Genomic DNA, 19983 nt, shown 5'->3' on the forward strand with positions numbered 1-19983 from the left:
ATTTGTTTTTAATGTTCATTGTTTTTAACTTTTGTAAACCACCCAGAGAGCTTCGGCTATGGGGTGGTATATAAATGTAATAATAAATAAATTCATATATGATAATAAAGTGGGGACTGGGGGGAGACTTAAGTGTTTTCATACTGAATGACCTCTTTCCCCATAGCTATACAATTATGTTAAATTTTATCAGTACTACATACCCACAAGACTCCTAGGAACCTGAATAAAGTCTTCCACAAATTCCAAATAGCTTCTAGCCTTCTTTACTGCCTCAGCACTCTGGAAACGAACAGAAACCATTTGTGAATGCAATACATTAAAAATTAAAACCTCTCCCGAAAGGTAGAATGTGAGAGTGCTATACATCATTTGCAACTTTAAAATACAAGAAGCCATTCCTGGAGACCTATGACTACCAGGCTATTGCTTAAATATATGGGCTGGAATATTGCCACAATGTTGAAATAAGATTACCACCTGTTGTTCACATGAGAATGCATAGAATAGTGTATGTTCCTATATAAGCAGGAGTATTTGTAAACAGGCAAGAAAACTTCACAAGTCAAAGAACATCGAAAAAGTTATTTAAATGTCGAAGAGCCACAGCCCATCATTTCAATTTTTTCCTCAATACTTGTCCCATCCACACCACCATGACAACAACCATTTTTGTCACCCAACCATCTTCCTCTTAGCTTGCTGCTCCTTTAATGAGCCCCCATTCCCTAGTACTCCTAGAAACGAGTATGCTTATCAGACAGTCATCACCAACTCTTTCAGTCCAAAAATGTGATTGCAAGAGTGGTAGAAGAATGGATGAGGGCCAGTCTCATTTTGAATTTCCCTGGGGCAGGGGATACAATAACTGATCGTGGTCTGTATATGTGGCTCTGAGCCACTGGGGCTGTTTGCAAGTAAAACCAATGGGTCGTTGGGGATGTGTGGGCGCGCTGGCTGCAGCTCACCAGGATTCCTGTTCCACTTTTACAACACAACCATCCCTTTCTTAGGTTGTGTAGCATGATGTGCGAACCTGGACCACAGGCTTATTTAGAGGCTAAGCAACCCAATGGTTAATTCAACAACAAACCAGGTCATAGTTTAGAGGCCCCTGCATTATACTGAAGATGCAATCATTACAGAACAGATGCATTAGTAGATCTTGCTTGGATGGAAGTATCATATTATTACATACTTCATTTGTAAGTCTTTTTGCCACACTGGCAAAAAAAACCAGACACCTCTATGGGTTGTTGTTTCTCACTAAAAGCCAATCTGGATAGCAGAGAAAACATTTATATGAAAGCAGTTTCCTATAGGAAAAGTTTAAATATAGAAATATGTTAATTGCATGAACAAAACTTCAGAGTTGAAGTCAATACCTGGCTCCAAAGCATTTAAAAATAGTATCTGAAATAGGCCTTTCATATTAACAAGTGCAAGATAGGAGAATACTGCTCTAGCATTAAAATTCACAAGTGGAGATTTAGGGAAAGTACCCCCATATTACTGCAAGCATTCTCCTTCTCCAACAACAGTAAAGGGTTAGGATACTTGTAGTCTCCAGTTTATGGAGGCAAGCCCATTAGATCCCTTTTCAATTCTAAAGTGGGAGACATTACTCCATTGCCCAGAAAGGCCATCATGATTTCTTCTCCTTCATTCTGATGTGAACTGGTTGTCCTACCAGCTACTGGTGGCAATTAAGCCCTGGGAAGAACATATGCGCCATAATCCAGCACAGTAGTTAATTCCATCTAAGTAAATAATACAAGTGAAAATAAATCAGTGATTAAGAGTTTCACCATATGGATTTCTGTACAAAAGAACTAGTAAAAGGAGAAACTGATGAAGAGGTAGCAACAGCATTCTATACAGACAGCACTCCACTGCCGCAAATGATATCTCCACAATGATTATTGGAATTTGTGAGTTCACCTCATTCCAGGTTCAGGCTTCTAGGCAACAAATCAAGAAGTAGAATACCATATGTTTTCTAAAAATAAGAAGCCTCCTGTTTCATTTTACCTCGCCATAGATTCTGAAAGTTCCAGTATCTTCCTCAAGCTCAATTGCAGTAACTCCTGGAACTTTCCTTGCTTGCTGTATGTTACTACCATGTGTTCCGATTGCAAGCCCCATTAAATCTTCTCTGACAACAAATTCCTCATGAAATGCTGCTGCAAGCTGTTTTGTGCACTAGGGAGAAGGTAAAAGAATTTGTTTACTACAGCAAGGTCTTCAAATATGAGCCCAGTTAAGAGACTACAACAACACTGTAGCTGGTGGGGGGGGGGGGGAAGCAAAAATGAAGACAACTCACTTCTAGATGTTTTGTGGCTTCTTCATTTCTTGACATGAGCATTAACTTGGTTCGAATGCTGCGCAAATGCATGTCACTCAGTATACTCACTCTTTTCACTGTTGCCTCTGTGGCAGACTGCAAAAAAGTGGTAAAAACAGCATTTTCATTTTACAAGGGAAATTATGCCAAGAGACTAATCATTCTATTTAATGTCAGATTTGTTACAATTTATTTCAAGCTTTCGAAAAATGTTAGTCTCTTAATGTTATTAAGAGAACAAAACTAAGGGATATTTGTTTTTTAGTTTGTTTAGTTTTCTGAAGATAAACTGGCTCAGTTCAGACAACATGTTTTTCTACTCAGTGGGAAAACTCCACTCAACGCTTGAGTATTTAGGAGGTACTCACCACACAACATGTTCTAACTCCACTGCTGTGTGACTGTGGGCTCCCATGGAGATGAGTAAAAGGCAACGCAAAGTTTAATTGACAGTTTCTCCACCCTCTCTCCTGCCCCAGTCCTCCTGATGGTGTTTATTTATTTATTGCATTTTTATACTGCCCCATAGCAGAAGCTCTCTGGGCGGTTTACAAAAATCCCATCAGCCATTGCTGAAAAAAAAACACCAATCCTGGCGGCTTTCCTAGAGCGGCACTCGTTCCTTTTGCCGCTCTTGCCGGAGAACTCTGTAGCCAGTGGGAAAAGTCAACTCAACACAATGAAAACTCCACAAAACCCTCCACACAACACAACGGTTGTGCAGGAACTCTCCACTGCAGAGCTTGGATATTCAGTGTGGAGTGTTTTCTTTTTTAAAAAAACCTCCATTGTGGGATGGGGTTTTCCCTCCAGACAACACATTTCTCAATGGTGGTTTTAGAACTCCCCAGTGGAGTTTTTACACCACCGTTGAGAAATGTGTTGTGTGGAGGGAAAACCCCATCCCACAGTCTGAACTGAGCCACTGCGAGGTCAGAAGAAAAGAAACAGATTTATTCTTGTCATTGTATCAGGAAAGTGAGATCCACATTGCTTCAATGCCAAGAAGTTTAGCATATTTCATGTTTACTGGACAGAAAACAAGCATGTACGACTACTTTACTTGGTGCAGCTTGACCTATTTTTGGCACAAAGCCATACTCAGTCAGAAGCAACAGCTGTGGCATAGGGACTGTACATACCAAGTAATGCAAAGCACTATTATAAGTCCTCACTTAGCACTTCACTTCATGAGCCCGTTGTCTAACTCTCCACTATGCATAGAACAAGCACCAAGGCCAAATTTGTATAAATGAGATCCTTTGCCTGGAACTCTCTACCCTTCAGTGTACCCTAAAGCAACTTTGTCATTCACAAGCAGACATTAGCTCAATATACCCAAGTAAGAAGGTATTTTTGTTATATAATGTATATTATATCATGTATATATACATTATATATTTCTATATAATGAAAACCCATGGGTTGTCGGGGCCACATGAGGGAGAGAGAGGGCACGCTGCCTTACACCTGCTTGCCATTTCCGCTTTGCATACACTTTAGAAAATGACCCAGAAACACCCCATTCCTGGGCTATTCAGTGTGACATGTGGACCTGGAGCTGAGTTGTTGATAGGGGAACCACCCAGAAAGTTAACTCATGATTTAAAACTCAGTGAGAAAGTGGGAGGCTCTCCTACGTGGCCCCAACCAAGGGTAAATTATAGTTCATCATTACATGCAAATTGGGGCTGTATCTAACACTCATACAAAATCAAGTGAAAAGCATAACATTAACAGAAAAGCAAGACAAAAAAGAAAATATCTTACCAGTACTATTAACTGAGTTGTTTCGGCCTGGTAAAAAATTCTGCAGGCTCCTACAGCTTTCTTAAACTCCTTATGGGCACTTTCATTAGCACACCTAGAAAAATCAATGTATAAGTTATATTCAGGTCACAGTGTTAAGACATGCTGTTGTACAAAACTAACAATATTTAAATATCTAAAGGCAGAGCATTCTTGAGTCAGAACATTCTCAAGACAGGATTTTTGCACAAGTAAGTGCTGGACATAAATAAGGTGATGCAATTTACTAGACCTATGTTTACTGATAAAAAAGCATGGGAACTCACAAGCTACACAGAACTCTACCCATGAGAAGAGGTCAAGATGTTTTAAAGAATGTAACAAAACAAATCAAGTAACACTGGTAACTAACTTTTACGAATACATGTTTTTACTTGCTTCAGATGTATACAAAGCGATAATTCTGTTGAAAGCCCAACTACTTTTATACCATTGAAAATATCACCTGGCAGTATTGAATTTCTTATTCTTTTGGGCCAATATGTGAAGCCAGTCGCAGGAATCTTGATGCCATTGTGAAAAAATGAGTTATGCTTTTCCCCCTTCATGAATATGGTGACACATCTTTTCCCACTGAACCAGAGCCAATGAAACTCATCCACATCAAAAACAGCCACCTGCTGCTGGGACTCCCAACTCACATCTTCCCCTTCATGCCTCTTTTTAATATCTGCCTGCACTCTGCCACAACCCAAAGCTGGTCCTGTGGCCTTCTGGATCTTCATCCACTCCTTCCAACTGTTGAGAAAACCCTGTGTCCTGTCTGACCCTTTCTGTCTTACTATGATGACTCAATAAAAGACAACGTATTATGTATGTCTATTCAGAAATGAGCACCACTGTATTCGACAGTATTCGACAGGACTTACTCCCAGGTAAGTGTGTATAGGATTGCAGAGTCAACCTTTCATCTGCCAGAGGTTTCAGATGATTTCATTTTAAAAAGCAAAGGAAAATATTTTTAGATACAAGATAGTGACAAAAGTTTCAGGACAGTTTACTCACGCTTCTCTCAGGTCTTCAGGAACATCTACTGCACATTTGAAGAATGTGTTCTTGTTAACAGATTTATTTTGATTCACAGGCCGAAGTCGTTCAAATGTGACAATTTCATTATAAGTAGCATCACAGGCAGCATACTCAATGACATAGAACTGAGGAGAGATAAGGGTTTCTTTTTTAATTTTTTTCAAAATTGTAAGTGATAAGTTGTTTTTAAAGACCAATAATTTATTTTACCAAGAACATGCAGAAATACAACAGCACATACATTTCACTCCCCCTCAACACATCTGTCTGAGCACCATTGTTGTTTCCTTATTACATTTCATCACACCCCTCTTCCACAGAGTCCAGGCTATGATACACCCCTTTTATCCTCACAAAAGACATGAGAGGCAAGTCAGACTGAGAAAGAGTGGTTAGCCCAACGTCACTCAGTGGGATTTATGGCACAGTGAGGATCTGAGCCCAGGTCTACCTACTAACACTAACTACTATACCATAATGGTTCTTGTTAGACTACATGGGAGATAGGAACATGTTTTCAGTGGGATTTTTGAAGCCCTACATACAAAGAAACAGAATATACAAAGTTTATTTCCCTAAATAATACACTACAGTGAAAAAAAAGGAACAACACAATTAGATCGTATCACATTAAGGAGTGGGTTATTATATAAGAGTCTCCAGCCTGTTCCATCTTTTCTTAGGGTGGGAGAGAAGGTTACAAGACTTCTGCCGTTTAATGCTCCTTCTGTACTACAAGACGTTGTACACAGGTTTAATGCTTTCTTTAGATGCAGCTTCATCTTGACCGTGCCTACAATTCCCACATTTATTCCTTACTTACCTCCCCTTTCATCATTCGAACTTTTGCCAGCCACCAGCCACAAGGCTCTTGGTCATTTGCTCGTGAGTAAACCTGTAAGTATAACATATTTAAATCATCTCGATTTGAACACCAACATACTCTAGTACAACTCCCTTTCATTCTAATGATGTTTTGGTGCAGAAATACCTATAAAATTATGCCTAATGACATGTGAATTCTCTATGGGAGAATTCAGATGATCCTATCTCAGCCCAATAAGCAGAGGTATGAACAAGCCTTTCAACAGAGCACTTCTTCACTCCTTGAGTAAATGTATAGCAGACCACACATTGATGTACATCATAACTGGTTTATTGTAAACTATTTAAGATACAATGATCAGTGACTGTAAAGACAACACAAGACTATTTAAAGAACTGCCAATACATATTATTAATAGAAAAAAGCTACCTGACATGTAAAAGAAATATTTCCAAATGGTATGTTTAAAAGAAAAAAGGAATTTAGCAAATACAACACCATATTCAAAATTTAAGACTACACAATAAAGGAATTATAATTTGCTGTCTTATCCATATTTACCCATACTTCAGACAATTTACAGTACTGTGCAGAAGTCTTAGGCCACCCAAGAAAATTATGTTTTAAGTTATTTATCTGGGCAGTAAGTGCTTATTTGCTCAGAAAAATACTATATAACTTTAGAATAAATACAAATAAACATTAATGCAATTAAAAAGTAACAAGAAGTCCTTGTGTTTCCAAAAGTTACTGATACCTTCTGAGATGGCTAGAAGAACACAGGTTTGTTTCCTGTGGCACCCCAGCCATTCCATGTACAGTTTCATTCCATGTACTGTATTTGTTAAATTCTACCACCAGCACACCTGATTCAGCTTAATAAGGTATTGATTAGCTGAAACAGGTTTGCTGGTGGTGAATTTCAACAAATACAGTACATGGAATGGCTAGGATGCCTTGAGGAGGTTTAGAAATGGCTACGCTAACACAGTTGACAGACATAAAATCATAGTTTTGCATCAACAAGGTAATTCTAAGCAAACAATAGCCTGCCTAATTTGATTTTCAAGGTGCGGTGTTCAAGCTGCCATACAGAAATTTGAAGAAACTGGGCAAATTGAAGATAGAAAGCACAGAAGACGACCCAAAAAAGCTGTCTGCGTCTGATGAACAGTACTTAAGGAAATCTAATGAAGTGCTTGCTCAACAACTGGCGAGTCATGTGGCACCAAAATACATACTTCGACTGTGAGAAGAAGTCTTACAAGAAATGGTCTTGCACGGTGTGTTGCAGCTAAGAAATCATTTTTGCAGAAAGACAACAAGCAGAAGAGATTGCAGTATGCGAAAGACTATGAAGCATGGAGCAACAAGCTGTGGCAGAAAGTCTTATGGAGCGATGAGTCCAAATTTAAAATCTCTGGTTCACAAAGATGCCAGTACCTCAAAGAAGAGTTGGTACATTGAGAAGAGAAGTACACTGATGCCTGTCTGCAGCCGCCTGTGAAACATGACAGCTTTGTCATGGTATGATGGTGCATTTCAGCCAACAGTTAGGGGATCTGAAGATCTACACAACTGCTTTATAAACTGTTGGGACACATTACACACTCCATAGTGTTTTCATAGTCTTATTTCCTGCTTTTTATTCCACATTATCCGAAATACTGCAACAAATGTCATTGTGTGTCTTAGGAAATCGAAATGCGCAAGAGAGATTTAGAGTTACCATGATGGGATCATAATAACTTGCACAAGGTGAAGATCTGGCCCTGGTCAAAATCGATGGAATTATGAATGCTGAGAAATGTAAACAGATCTTGATTCATACTGCTATACCTTCAGGAAAACAACTGACTGGGGGGGGGATTTATCTTTCAGCACAATAATGACCCCAAACACTCAGCAAACACGATTATGACGTACTTAATTAAGTCTGGAGATGGAACACTCACAATATTAGACTGGCCACCTCAGAGCCTTGACCTCAACATAATTGAAGCTATGTGGAATCACTTGGACAGAGAAAAAAACAAAAAGCAGCCAAAGTTAAAAGAGTAATGGCAAATCCTGCAAAAAGCTTGGAAGAATTTACCACAGGACTACTTGAAAAAATTACACAACAGACTACCAAAGCAGACTGCATCAGTTTTGAATTCTAAGGGAGGCCACAAAAATAATGACTTGTTTTAAAAACACAAGAAGTTTTTGTTACTTTTCATTGTATTAATGTTTCTTTGTGTTTACTTCAATGTTTCATAGCGTGTTTTTCAAACAAATACTTACAGCTCAGATAAATGGCTTTAATTTGCATTTTTCAGAGGTGACTAAGACTTTTGCATAGTACTGTATGCATCTTAACAAGGGTGCTTATTTAAGTTTTTGTGGAGAAAAACATCAATTTGAATAAAAAAATGACAATGACAATTTGGGTTTATTTTATACATTTTAAGAACTGAAAGCTATTTAGCAAAGATAAGAGATAGAAAACTTAGGATAAAGTATTTCCAGGCTTGCTAACAAACTACAGGCAGAGCGCAATCTAGGACTACACCTGGGTGCTTTAGCACATGCTTGTGTGCAACTTGCTGCATGGTGAATATCATGGAGCAGTGCAAGCAGGTAAGGATGAATTACTGCATTAATCACACTGACAATTATCCTCCATGGAAAAGGCTTTTGCTATAGCAGATCCAAGTTAGGGTATCTTCTATGGATTACTTTTTCTGGACTGAGGCAAGTGCCTCTCTGTAAGAGCATATGGAAATATCAGTGAATGCGGCCAAACCAATGTAAACAGATCTTAAATGTGTATGGGATTGCAGTGGTAGTATTCAATATGATCCATTCATTAGGAATGTATATTCAAATTACTGGATACCTTTCCATTTGTATAGCCTGAGAAAAGCAGCCCGTGGGGGTGGACTGGCCGAACAGGTAAGGGTAGCGGTGAACACCTCTTTATGGCGAAGTGTAATTCTGTCCTACCTAAAAGAAGCAGTGGTAAGACCTTTGTTTATAATAAAAAAAACCTCCTTGAACCCCACCATATTGTTTAACCTTTTGCCAATCGCCAATATTCCATTCTTGAGCAAGGTGCTGGAGTATGTGGTGGCTTCTCAGCTCCAGATTCTGGATGAGGAAGGTTTCTTAGATACATTTCAACCTGGCTTCAGGCCAGGTTATGGGAGAGAGACTGCTTTGGTCACATTGGTGGACAAACCAGAAGGAAAATGTGTGTGTATCCCAGTTGGTTCTGCTGGACCTCACAGAGGCTTTCTATACCATCAAGCATGGTGTCTTTCTGAGGTGCTTGAGATGGAACTAATGTAGTTTCAGTCCTTTCTGGAGGGCAATTTCAGAAAGTGGTGCTGACTGAATCCTGTTCGACGTCATGGCAACCGGTGTCCCTCAGGGTTCCACTTTGTCCCACATGTTATTTAACATATATATGAAGCTGCAGGAAGAGGTCGTCCAAAATTTTGGGATTCAGTGCCTGCATTATGTTGATGAAGCTCAACTCTCTCAAAGGAAGCAGTTCTAATTCTAAATCAATGTCTATTCTGATAATGGACCGGACAAAGGCGAACAAATTGACTACATGACTAGTCAAAAGGCAGGTTAGAGAACAGGAATTCAACCTGTTCTGGATGGGGTAACACTCCCCCTGAAGACTCAGGCTTCCAATTTGGGTTAACTCTCGGATTCAGCTCTGAGCCTGGATGCCCAGGTTTTGGTGGTAACCAGGGATGTGTTTGCACAGCTGAGACTAGTGCACCAACTGCAACTATTCTTAGAAATATCTGATCTGGCCACGGTCAAGCATGCCTTCATTACGTCTTTTTTGACTACTGTAACATGTTCTATGAGGGGTTGTCTTTGAAAATGTATTTGGAAACTTCAGCTGGTCCAGAATGCTGTGGCCAGACTGTTGAGCCAGGGTAAGCTACAGGGAGCACATGACTCCCTTATTTCAGCAGTTTAACTGGCTACTGGTCTGTTCTCAGAATATTTTTTTATTTTTCTGTCCCATCTTTCCACCCAAAAAGTGGCACTCAAAATAGCAAACAATGAAACTCAGACTTTTTTTTGGGGGGGGGGGAACCTTAATTGAAATGTTGCAATAAAGACAAATAAATGTAAAAACACAACAAACAAAATATTACCAACCAGATAAAAGCCCTTTCTGCAATAGACTAGCTTATATGCCAAAGGCCTGCCTGTGTAAAAATGCATTTGACTGGTAGCGAAAGGTCAACAGAGAAGGGGCCAAGCTAGCGTCCTTCAGAAGGGAATTCCAAAGCCTGGAATTAGCCACAGAGAAGGCCCTTTCTCACATCCCCAACAAACATGCCTCTGATGGTGGTTACGCCAAGAGAAGGGTCTCCCCTGGCAATCTTAAAAACCTGGGCAGGTTCATACGTAAGAAGGCAGTGTTTCAGGTGGCCAGATCCCAAGCTGTATAGGGCTTGATATGTCATAACTACCTCTCTGACTTCTGACTGGAAACAAAAGCAAAATTCTTAGCATGAAAGAATAGCTACAAAGGGTATAGGCTGGAACAGACAACATCTGGATATCGAGAGCACACCTGCCTTCCCACCCAATGTGCCTATCCTGCCTCCAATAACCCTGGACTCAGGAGTTTAACATTCAAATAGGGTCTACACGTCTCATTGCCTGGCCAATTACCAGATTTTATCGGAGATATTAACCATATAATTTGGTCCTGTGCACACTCAACAATATAGCCCTGCATGGACGTCTGAGGATGTTGAAGAAAGAGCATACTGTACGTGCTCTTGGCCCCACCACCCATATGGGCTCCATCAGGACATGTATTGATTGTCCAGTCCGGACCACTGCAATATTATTCTAATATTGAATTAATAGGCTATATGCAAGAAATGTTAAAAAGCAACTATTATAATATTACATTATTGAAAGAGGTATACAAATAAAATGACAATATGGCAGTTATTTAAATTTATACAGAACAAATATGGCTAAATATATGGAGTTCTCCTTTTAATAAGCAATCACATTTAGATATATGGAGGACTACCTTTTAACTTAATACAAATATCAATTCTGCAGTACATATTATTGTACAAAAACAAATGGTTGTTTCTCAAGGGTATATGTTTATCTTCTGTAGCAGTACAATGGTCAAATGTGTTTTACTGACTGTTTTTTATTAAGTAGTTTAGATATTCCCTTTTGGGTAAGAGAACAGGGCACATTCTAGGTCAATGATGTTACTGTTCATGAGTCAGTACTCTTTTGAATTAGGATTTACCCATCTATAGTCATTAAACAGTTTCTATTGCTATAAGAAAACTGGAGAAGATTCAACTGTTACATTTTCGAAAGCTATTGTTAAAATGTATTGTTAAATAAATCTTAACTGTGATCAACCTCAAAGAAAACTGGAATCGTACTATTTAGTCTCTTCCACCATGTAAGCACGTCTACATATACAGAGCTACAGCAGACAAGTGGACATATCATGGAAGTCATACACACCAGACTTATTTTCAAGTAACATTACTAAGAAGTAACTAAGGCATGCTAATCCAGATCCACACCAGTTATTAATAACACATATTCTATTTTCCAATCTATTTCAATCAGATTTTTATAATGTAGGTTTATTTTCTACCTTACAGCTGCCTTAAGTGCCAATTTTGGGTAAAAAGGCAGGGTACTAAATAAATAAATAAATAAATAAATACTATGGACATAGTAGAAATAAGCAGCTTACTCTGTCAACGTGAATAATTTAAACAATAGTACAAATCTGAAGTACTATTTGCTGTTCACCATTACCAAACACCCTGTTCACTTTATTTACAGCATTCTTTTCTACTGCTTGTTTTCCACTGGTGTTTACGGTTTCAAATGTATTTCTGCACTGACTCCATAGAGGCTTCAGAAAATGGTCCTATGATTATGATGCACTCTTAAAATTAATCAGGCCTAAAATGGTTAATAACTGGAGAGGAGACTCACTGGCAGCCCCAACTAAGCTACTCTGAATTTCCCAAAGGAAGAACAGTATGCATGTAATAAATAAATCTGGTAATTCTGTTTTTTACTATAAGAAAATAAGACCTTTGAAAACAGATTTATCAAATTTAAATATTAGCACAGAAGACAAGCTAGCACCCTTCCTTAAAACTTCCTGGACCATCGTCAAACAAATCTCCAATCCATTCACACGCCTTACCCTAGCAATATGGAAAAAATGGTCAACCTATCTCTCTCCCCCAGAGTCTCCAATGCTACCTTTTTTAGATCATCCATCTTTTAGACATGAAGATAAATATGCCCAGTTTGCTGGGTGGGATAGTAAGGGGATCTATCGTTTGAGGGACTTTTTAATCAAAGACCAAATAATTAACGATAGTCAACTAAAAGACAAGCTAAAAGGGATCAATCCCTCTTGGCTCCAACTGACACAAGTCAGAACATTCTTAAACAAAAGATTCAGTAGCGAGATGGATTTTTGCCCTCTCTCCCCCTTTGAGCATCTATGTGTGAGATCCAAAGGGAAAGATAAAGGCGTGACCTCAGCAATTTATGACCTATTGCTTGAGAAGGGCCGTGGCTTCTCCCTGGCTCTGAGGAGCATATGGGAAACTGATCTACATATACAGATTGAAGATATAAAATGGAAACAAATTTGGATAAATCCCCCCCTCCGAACAATATCGTCCCACATACAGGAGTCAGCCCTCAAGGTTATATTAAGATGGTATATAACTCCAATTCAACTCTCGCATGCAACGACTTCAATCTCCCCACTGTGTTGGAGAGGATGCGATGAAAAGGGCTTTTACTTACATATGTGGTGGGAGTGTAAGGCCCTGAAGCAGTTCTGGGAAACTATCTTCAATATAATTTCTAAGGCCACTGATCAGATAATCTTCCCAGAACCAAGCCTGGCGCTGCTGTCCCTGCCCAACGCTCTAAACCCCTCCCTTACCCATAAAGAATTGGTATTTATCCTCCTTACGGCAGCTCGTTTAGAAATAGCCAAACACTGGAAGGATCCGAAGGGCCCTACACTCACTGGATGGAAAGGGAAAGTGTGGGATATAGCCTGCTCTGAAAAATTAACCTACCACCGCAGAGTCTCGTCGGGCCAACTTAGCTATGACCCATTCAATGAAATATGGTCTCCTTTTCTCAATTACATCAATGGTATAGATGTGGCATCCAACTCTGGTTTAACAGATCTTCCTCTGACCACAGTAAATTGAAGGAAACAAGCTCGGTTCGGCAACTACAGAAATCGTGTTTGTGTATTTATTAGAAACGCTGTCTGACTTGTAAGTTTTTATATATTTTTTTAACTTTTTAAAAAACTGCTTTGTTAAATGGAGTTTAATAAATACAATTAAAAAAAAAAAGACAAGCTAGCATGATGAGGGGTCTGAAAACCAAAGCCTGTGAGTAACAGAGCTGGGTGTGTTTAGCCTGGAGAAGAGAAGATTAAGGAGACATGTTAGGTGTCTTCAAATGCTATGATGTGCTATGATGAAGGTAAAGCAGTTTTGTTTTCTGCTGCTCCAAAGTGCAGAACTAGAGCTAATGGGTGGAAATTGCAAGGAAGCAAATTTTGACTAAACATTAAAAGAAATGTTCTGACATGAGCTGTTTGACAGTGAAACATACTGCCTTGGGAGGTAGTGGGCTGTCTTCCATTGAAGATGTTTAAGCAGAACTGGGCAGCCATTTGTCAGGGATGCTGTAGTTACATTATACCTTGCAGATTCTGTATTGAGCAGGGGGGCTGGACTAGATGACTGTCAAGTTCACTTCCAGCTCTATGATTCTATGTCCCAAATTCAAGTTAGCATAAGAATGTCCAACATGTGCACTTGAATAAAGTTAATTCAAGTTACTCACTTTAAGTTTCAACATCAAAATCTTAAATGCTAGAAATCCACAGTACGTATCAGAAACATTAACACTGCATTTTAATAATTGATAACTAAAATATGGCAATTAACAAGAACTGAAGGACGCCATCTCTCCAATGGTGCGGAGTTTCCATTAGTGTCATCCATGGAGAACAGGGAGGGCAGAAATTCTTTACACAATCTGAGACACTTATCTGATGAGCAGCTCCACACATTAGAGCCATGGTGGGGATCAACAGTTTACATGGAGAGCATTGTCCACTTAGTAATCATAATAAGTAGATTGGCTCTGAATATACTTTGACCATGTTACTGGAAAAGGGACTATCTCTATTTAATAAATATTCATGGCACTGCTCCTCTGAAAAACTTCCTACTCATTTCAATATGGTTTATTAAGGTAACACTTTGGTTAATAGCACTACTAAAAGCAAGTGACATCTTATGAAACTTCCAGAAGACACATAAGCAAGTAAAATAAATATTTGGATGAACTCACCTCCACTTCATCTCCTTCACCAATTTCCTTCTTAATTTCAGGTGGTGGTGGTAATCTTACTTCATTGAAGGGAACCTGGCGTTCTGGTTGCCAACTGAAAGTTGAATAGGTATTTAAAATTGTCAGCATCAATAAGAAAAGGTAACAGTAATTCACTGTTACAACCATATTTAAATATGAATATTGTGAACACAAATGGAATACTGTCAACTTTAACATCAAACATAGAACCCCATTATCAATTATGCAAGTAAATCCAAAAATATTAGTAGCCCATAACATTTTTCCAAGATTGACTCCCTACACAGTTATGTTAAACTTTTTGAATCAGCAGCCTAGTTCAGTTTATCCCGATAACCATGGCAAAGTGTTTGGAAATGAACTGTGGTGAGCCTTGGGAGCACGCACTCTCCCTTCCTCTCACCTATTGTACATGAGATGAAGCTTCTCCTTTCACTTTAGAATAAACTCAGCTGCATAATATGTATGAACTTGGGGTATTAAAAGTTATTTTTAATGTACCCCTCATCAAAGGATATCTGGGCAGTTATATGGGAGGCATAAAACCCAAAGTAAGCCACAATGCAAGACAAAAATAAAATATCATAATAAAAGCAAAAGCATAAAAACAGCAGAGCAAACTAAAGAAATCAGCGTAATACTTTAAAATGCCTGGGAAATAAGTTGTAATCTGGTGCTGATGTTATAGCAGCATCTATCAAGCTTCAATGGGAAAAGGCACTCCAGGAATGTCATGTCACAACAGAGAAGTAGTTTCTACACAACAAGCTCCCCCGGCAAAGTAATCCCAAGAAGAACCTCAGTTGAAGATAATATGACATAGACAGGTTTGGTTGTTCTAACCAAATTTCATTAACAAAATAGGATTTGAAGGGTAATGTGTCACACACGCATAGAGACTGTTTCCGTTGTTCAGGTATTTTAATAAATGAGCTTCTGAAGGTTATAACCTACTTCATTAAATGCTTTAAATGGAAATGGAGGCTTTGAGTCTGAAAAGACTGTTAAAAACAGGCTGCAGCGGGCATTCCATTCTCTTAAAGTGACAGTTACAAACAACAAGTGCATTAAGAGTCTTTATAATGTACATTAAAACTATAGTCCCTATTGAGCCCCTGATTAACACAATCAATTTTCCCTATCACCTTGTACCTGATTTCTGATTTGCGCCCATTTGATCTTTGTCTTAAAGATAGCCCTATTTGGGCAATGTAAGTGGCTTTTGGACACTTGATGAAGAAGATTATTAAACGTTATATATTTGAAATGAATGTTGTATACTGGGCATCACTAAGGACATCAATAAGCCCATCAGTGAACAGTTTAATAGCCCTGGATAAACCAACAAGGACCTCAGGGTGACAGTTCTAAAGAAACTGAAATCAGGGGCTTGCTTGGAATGTGAACTGCAGAATAAGAGATAAGGAAATTTGACTGTGTTAATCAGGAACACAATAGGAACTATGGTTTCTATGTACATTATAAAGACTCTTTCCTCCATAGTGAGCAAACTGTCATGTGTTTGGGGAAAGATTGTCCATTCTGTAACTTAACAGTAGAAAAAAGAATTCATATTCTGTATAAGTGTTTTCAACACGGGACGTACTTGTTTTCAAAAACAACTGTGAGGGAATCCTCATGAATATCTTTGATGAATCCCTAGAATAAAATACAAATATTGTTAGATAAACTCATGCATGGTAGCACTATTATTATTGCACAGCGACATCTTACATTATAAACAATTTTTAATGAAGGATATTTAAGAATTTCTATTCTTTATGGGAAATGAAAATATGGTTAAAAGATACAAAGGACTGCAGGTTTCTGCCGAGATACGTAGTTAATGGAGAAAAATTGGATATAGGCAATGTTACTGCCAATCTGCCTTCACTTTTGTTAGGGTTGAATGTTGATCAAAGCTATTACAGAAGTATTCAAAATGCCTATTCTAATATTTACTTCTAGGTAAAGAGGAGCATAGATCAGAAGTCGTTAACAGAGAGTTTGTTGAGTTTATTAGTAACTTCATCTTCAGCTAGAATAATCAAAAACTAAATAATTTCAGCCAAAGTACAAATTTACAGAGAGGAAGAAATATGGTTGCTATTATTTTGTAGTAACGCACTACAATAATTCGTTTCATATCCAGAGATGATGACCCATCACCACATGTTCTATATGTCACCAAAGTATGGCAACTTTGTAACTAGCCACATTCATTCCCTGCTTCTGCTGATCCCAGGGATACCTTTTCAGAAGCAGTCTAACCAAAACCTCCTCCATGAACCATTCCCTCTGTTGAGGCAGCATTTAGTATAGACCACTTAATAGACTTGCCAGCTTTTCCAAGCAAGCAGAAATTAACCAGATAGCTCAAGGTTCCAGAGAAAGTGTATCAGAAAAGCATTCCAAAACCTGGTGACCTTGATTTTTTGTACTTTAACTTCCATCAGCTTGTACCAGCATGGCCAGTGGTCAGGAATACTGGAAGTTGTAGATCAAAACATGTGGAGGTTAAAAGGTTGAGGAAGACTATGATAGAGCAAACTACTCCAAGGGCCTTATCAAAATCCTAAATCTCTTCCAAGCAACTGCAATCAATAAGAGGTGGCCTTGGTAGAGATGCAAAGACACAGGAAGATCTCAGAAAATCCAGAGAAAAAAAATGTGCCGCAATTTAGAAACATTAACAAACAGGAATTGCTAAAGAGGCTCCTACTATTTATCTTCTCCATATTTCAGCACAAGTAAGATACCCCCCAAGCCCTTTGTATAATGTGCAAAGTCCCATCGAGACAGGAATTTGAGCAGAAATCCAAGACCCCACTAAACAAATTGAGCATGAGGGCAGCCAAACTTAGCAAGGATATCTTACCACATTTTGTAGCGAGTGAAGTAATACAAATTATCATCATCTATGCCACCATCCCATAAGACCACCAAGTCCAGGGTGGTCTTAAGTACCTAACAGCACATACTAGATGACTGGAGAATAAGGCACACAAAAAGGGAGAACAGTCTCAGGATGCTATAAATAAATTTATTGGAGGGAAAGCCCAACACGTTTCAGCCTCTTGCTTTTTATTAGCCCTTCTTCAACAAATTATCTTGCCATAAACAATGGTGACTGTGTTTATAGCAAGACAATCTGTTGTAAATAATTTCTGCAGACATTGTTACAACCCTTGAAGAAGGCCTAATAAAAAACAAGAGCCGAAACGCATCGGTCTTTCCCCCCAATAAATTTATTTATAGCATCCTGAGACTGTTATCCCTTTTTGTGTTCATCTTGGACGCTCACCTGCCTTGCAACCTTATTTCTTCCTGGTGATGAGGCAGCCACAAATAATGACTGGCATAAACCAAATCAACATTTGTAGACCCCTGCTGAAAAATCGAAATTAGTTAAATTTAGTCAACAATATATTGACTCTAGAATTTGGAATTTGAATTGTTTAGCACAAACTGTCACTCAGCCAGCCTTACTGAGAGGTGAAGCCAACCTGACTCATAAGCACATGAGAATCAAGTTCTTTTCCCTCATAGATTGCTAAACATAAAGATTTCTCAATTCAGACACCACTTCATTTTGACAGTTGACTAATACAGTTTAGCATGAACTAATTAAAAATATCCAAAATAAATTCATAGTATAAGAAAAGTGAAAGCTAATTGGACTCATTCCCACCGCATACACAAAGGTTTAGATGGGCAGAACAGGTAGTTATAAAATCAATTTTCATAGTTTCATCACTAAACAAAAGCACATTCTGTAAACATTTGTGTCACAAAACTGTGATACATTAGAATTACTAAGGTTATACTATCAAATTTCACAGATCTGTTTCTATGGCAACATTTTGTTGACAAAACTCTCCATTCTGTTCATTAACTAAATGAAATTTGTATTTAAATAAAGAACACAAGAATTTGTATTACTACTGCTTTATAGTACTGGTTAATCAAAGGTGGTAACTGGAGTGAGGGCCTTTTCAGTCATGGTATCCAGTGTACGGAATGCCCTCTCCAGGCACCAACTCTGATGTCATTCCACTACCAGGTGGAGATATTTTTATTCACCCAAGCATTCCAGAACCTAGTGTGAACTGGTGAATGTTGGTTTTATCCACTCTGTTGAACTGTAATGCTGAATGTTATGTCCTCTGTTTAGTTTTAATTGTGGTTTTATATTTTTTTATTCTTGCTGTACGCCACTGAGATAGTTTTATTGAAGGGTACCCAAATTTTTTAAAAATAAGTATTTCTCCTAATGTATAAAGTAAATTCTCTTAGTTTCAAGGCACTACCTATATATCCTGACTTGAGCAGCAACATTACTACCACTAAATCAGTAGAATAAGCTTATAGCACAATATATATCTTCACAGAAGTCCCAAAAAGTTCAGTGGGGGGTTGCAACGCCACCACCTCACACACAAGGCTTTGACGTGCACACCTCCCTCAGGCTAAGCACCACCACTTAAATACCTGAGTAAGGGGTAAAAAGAAAAGTATAACCTTTCCCTTATAGCAGGTAAGATTTGGAAAAGGCTTTTCTGTGAATATAGCAGGCCAAAGGTTTAATGTAATCCGTTTATTTATGAACTAATATAGCAGGAGACACAGCCAAACTGACATGTGGTTTTATAGTAGCAAACTAAAGAAAATATTTATTGTTGTTTACAGTTCTTAGTTCCTTCAAATTCTATTCAACTCCTGCCTATTCTTAAGAATACTGGTAGAAATAAATCTAATAATAACAACCCATAGTCCCTACGATCTTATTTTCACTCACTCCTCACACAACTCCTGACAAGGAATCACACAGCTAAACACATCTACCCTCCAAACCCAATCACCAACCGAACACCTCAGACCACTCAGCTCCCCCATATATATACTCCTCCCGCCTTTCCACAGCATCACCAGCCACACCTACTCAGTCCAACATTCCATACTCTCTAAACATACTCAAGGGACTAGAAATGTGGGTAACGTCATAGGGTTACTCGTGAGTATATGACTGAAGCCTTAGGCTGAAGTCCTGTGCACACTTACCTATGAGTAAATCACTTCTCACCCCACCCCCAAATTTCAGGATAAGCAATATTTGATTTTGTGTCAGTGTTATTTGTAGGTCTGCGAATATAGTAACTGTCTGACTTTCAGCTGGTTCACATGATCACCATAGATTAAATGTGCCATGATGGCTTGTTTAAAACGTGGCATGTGTCAGACACCATGTTGGCATGGCCTTGCTGTGTTGTCCGAACCTGGGTGGCACGGCTTGTTGGCAAGGAAGGGGAAGAGACAATCTTCAAATAACCAAACAACAGTCAATGGGTTATTTGGGGTTGTTTCCCCCTCCAAGAAACCATGTGCCCAGGTGGGTGATTAGGCGAATGGCAGCTGACACATGCTGCATCTTAAACAAGCCACCATGGTGATTATGTGAACCATAATGTGTCTGTGTTCTTTATAGTATGATTATTTATTTATTTTGAGTATTTTTATCCCGCAC

General features: G+C 38.6%; 1 protein-coding gene across 2 annotated transcripts in view; it reads right to left on the reverse strand.

The window, feature by feature from the left end:
* Positions 1–19983, reverse strand: part of FXR1 (FMR1 autosomal homolog 1) — a 44702-nt gene that overhangs the window by 15272 nt on the left and 9447 nt on the right. For both annotated transcript variants that reach the window (XM_063131931.1, XM_063131930.1), the window contains exons 2-9: positions 16066–16118; positions 14439–14532; positions 6009–6080; positions 5162–5310; positions 4118–4211; positions 2327–2443; positions 2032–2202; positions 204–282 (exon numbers count right to left, since the gene is read on the reverse strand). In XM_063131931.1, the coding sequence (XP_062988001.1) occupies positions 204–282; positions 2032–2202; positions 2327–2443; positions 4118–4211; positions 5162–5310; positions 6009–6080; positions 14439–14532; positions 16066–16118 (829 nt within the window). The remainder of the gene's footprint in view (positions 1–203; positions 283–2031; positions 2203–2326; positions 2444–4117; positions 4212–5161; positions 5311–6008; positions 6081–14438; positions 14533–16065; positions 16119–19983) is intronic.

Source organism: Elgaria multicarinata, chromosome 8 (assembly GCF_023053635.1).
Source record: "Elgaria multicarinata webbii isolate HBS135686 ecotype San Diego chromosome 8, rElgMul1.1.pri, whole genome shotgun sequence".
In the NCBI taxonomy this organism is placed as follows: Eukaryota; Metazoa; Chordata; class Lepidosauria; order Squamata; family Anguidae; genus Elgaria; species Elgaria multicarinata.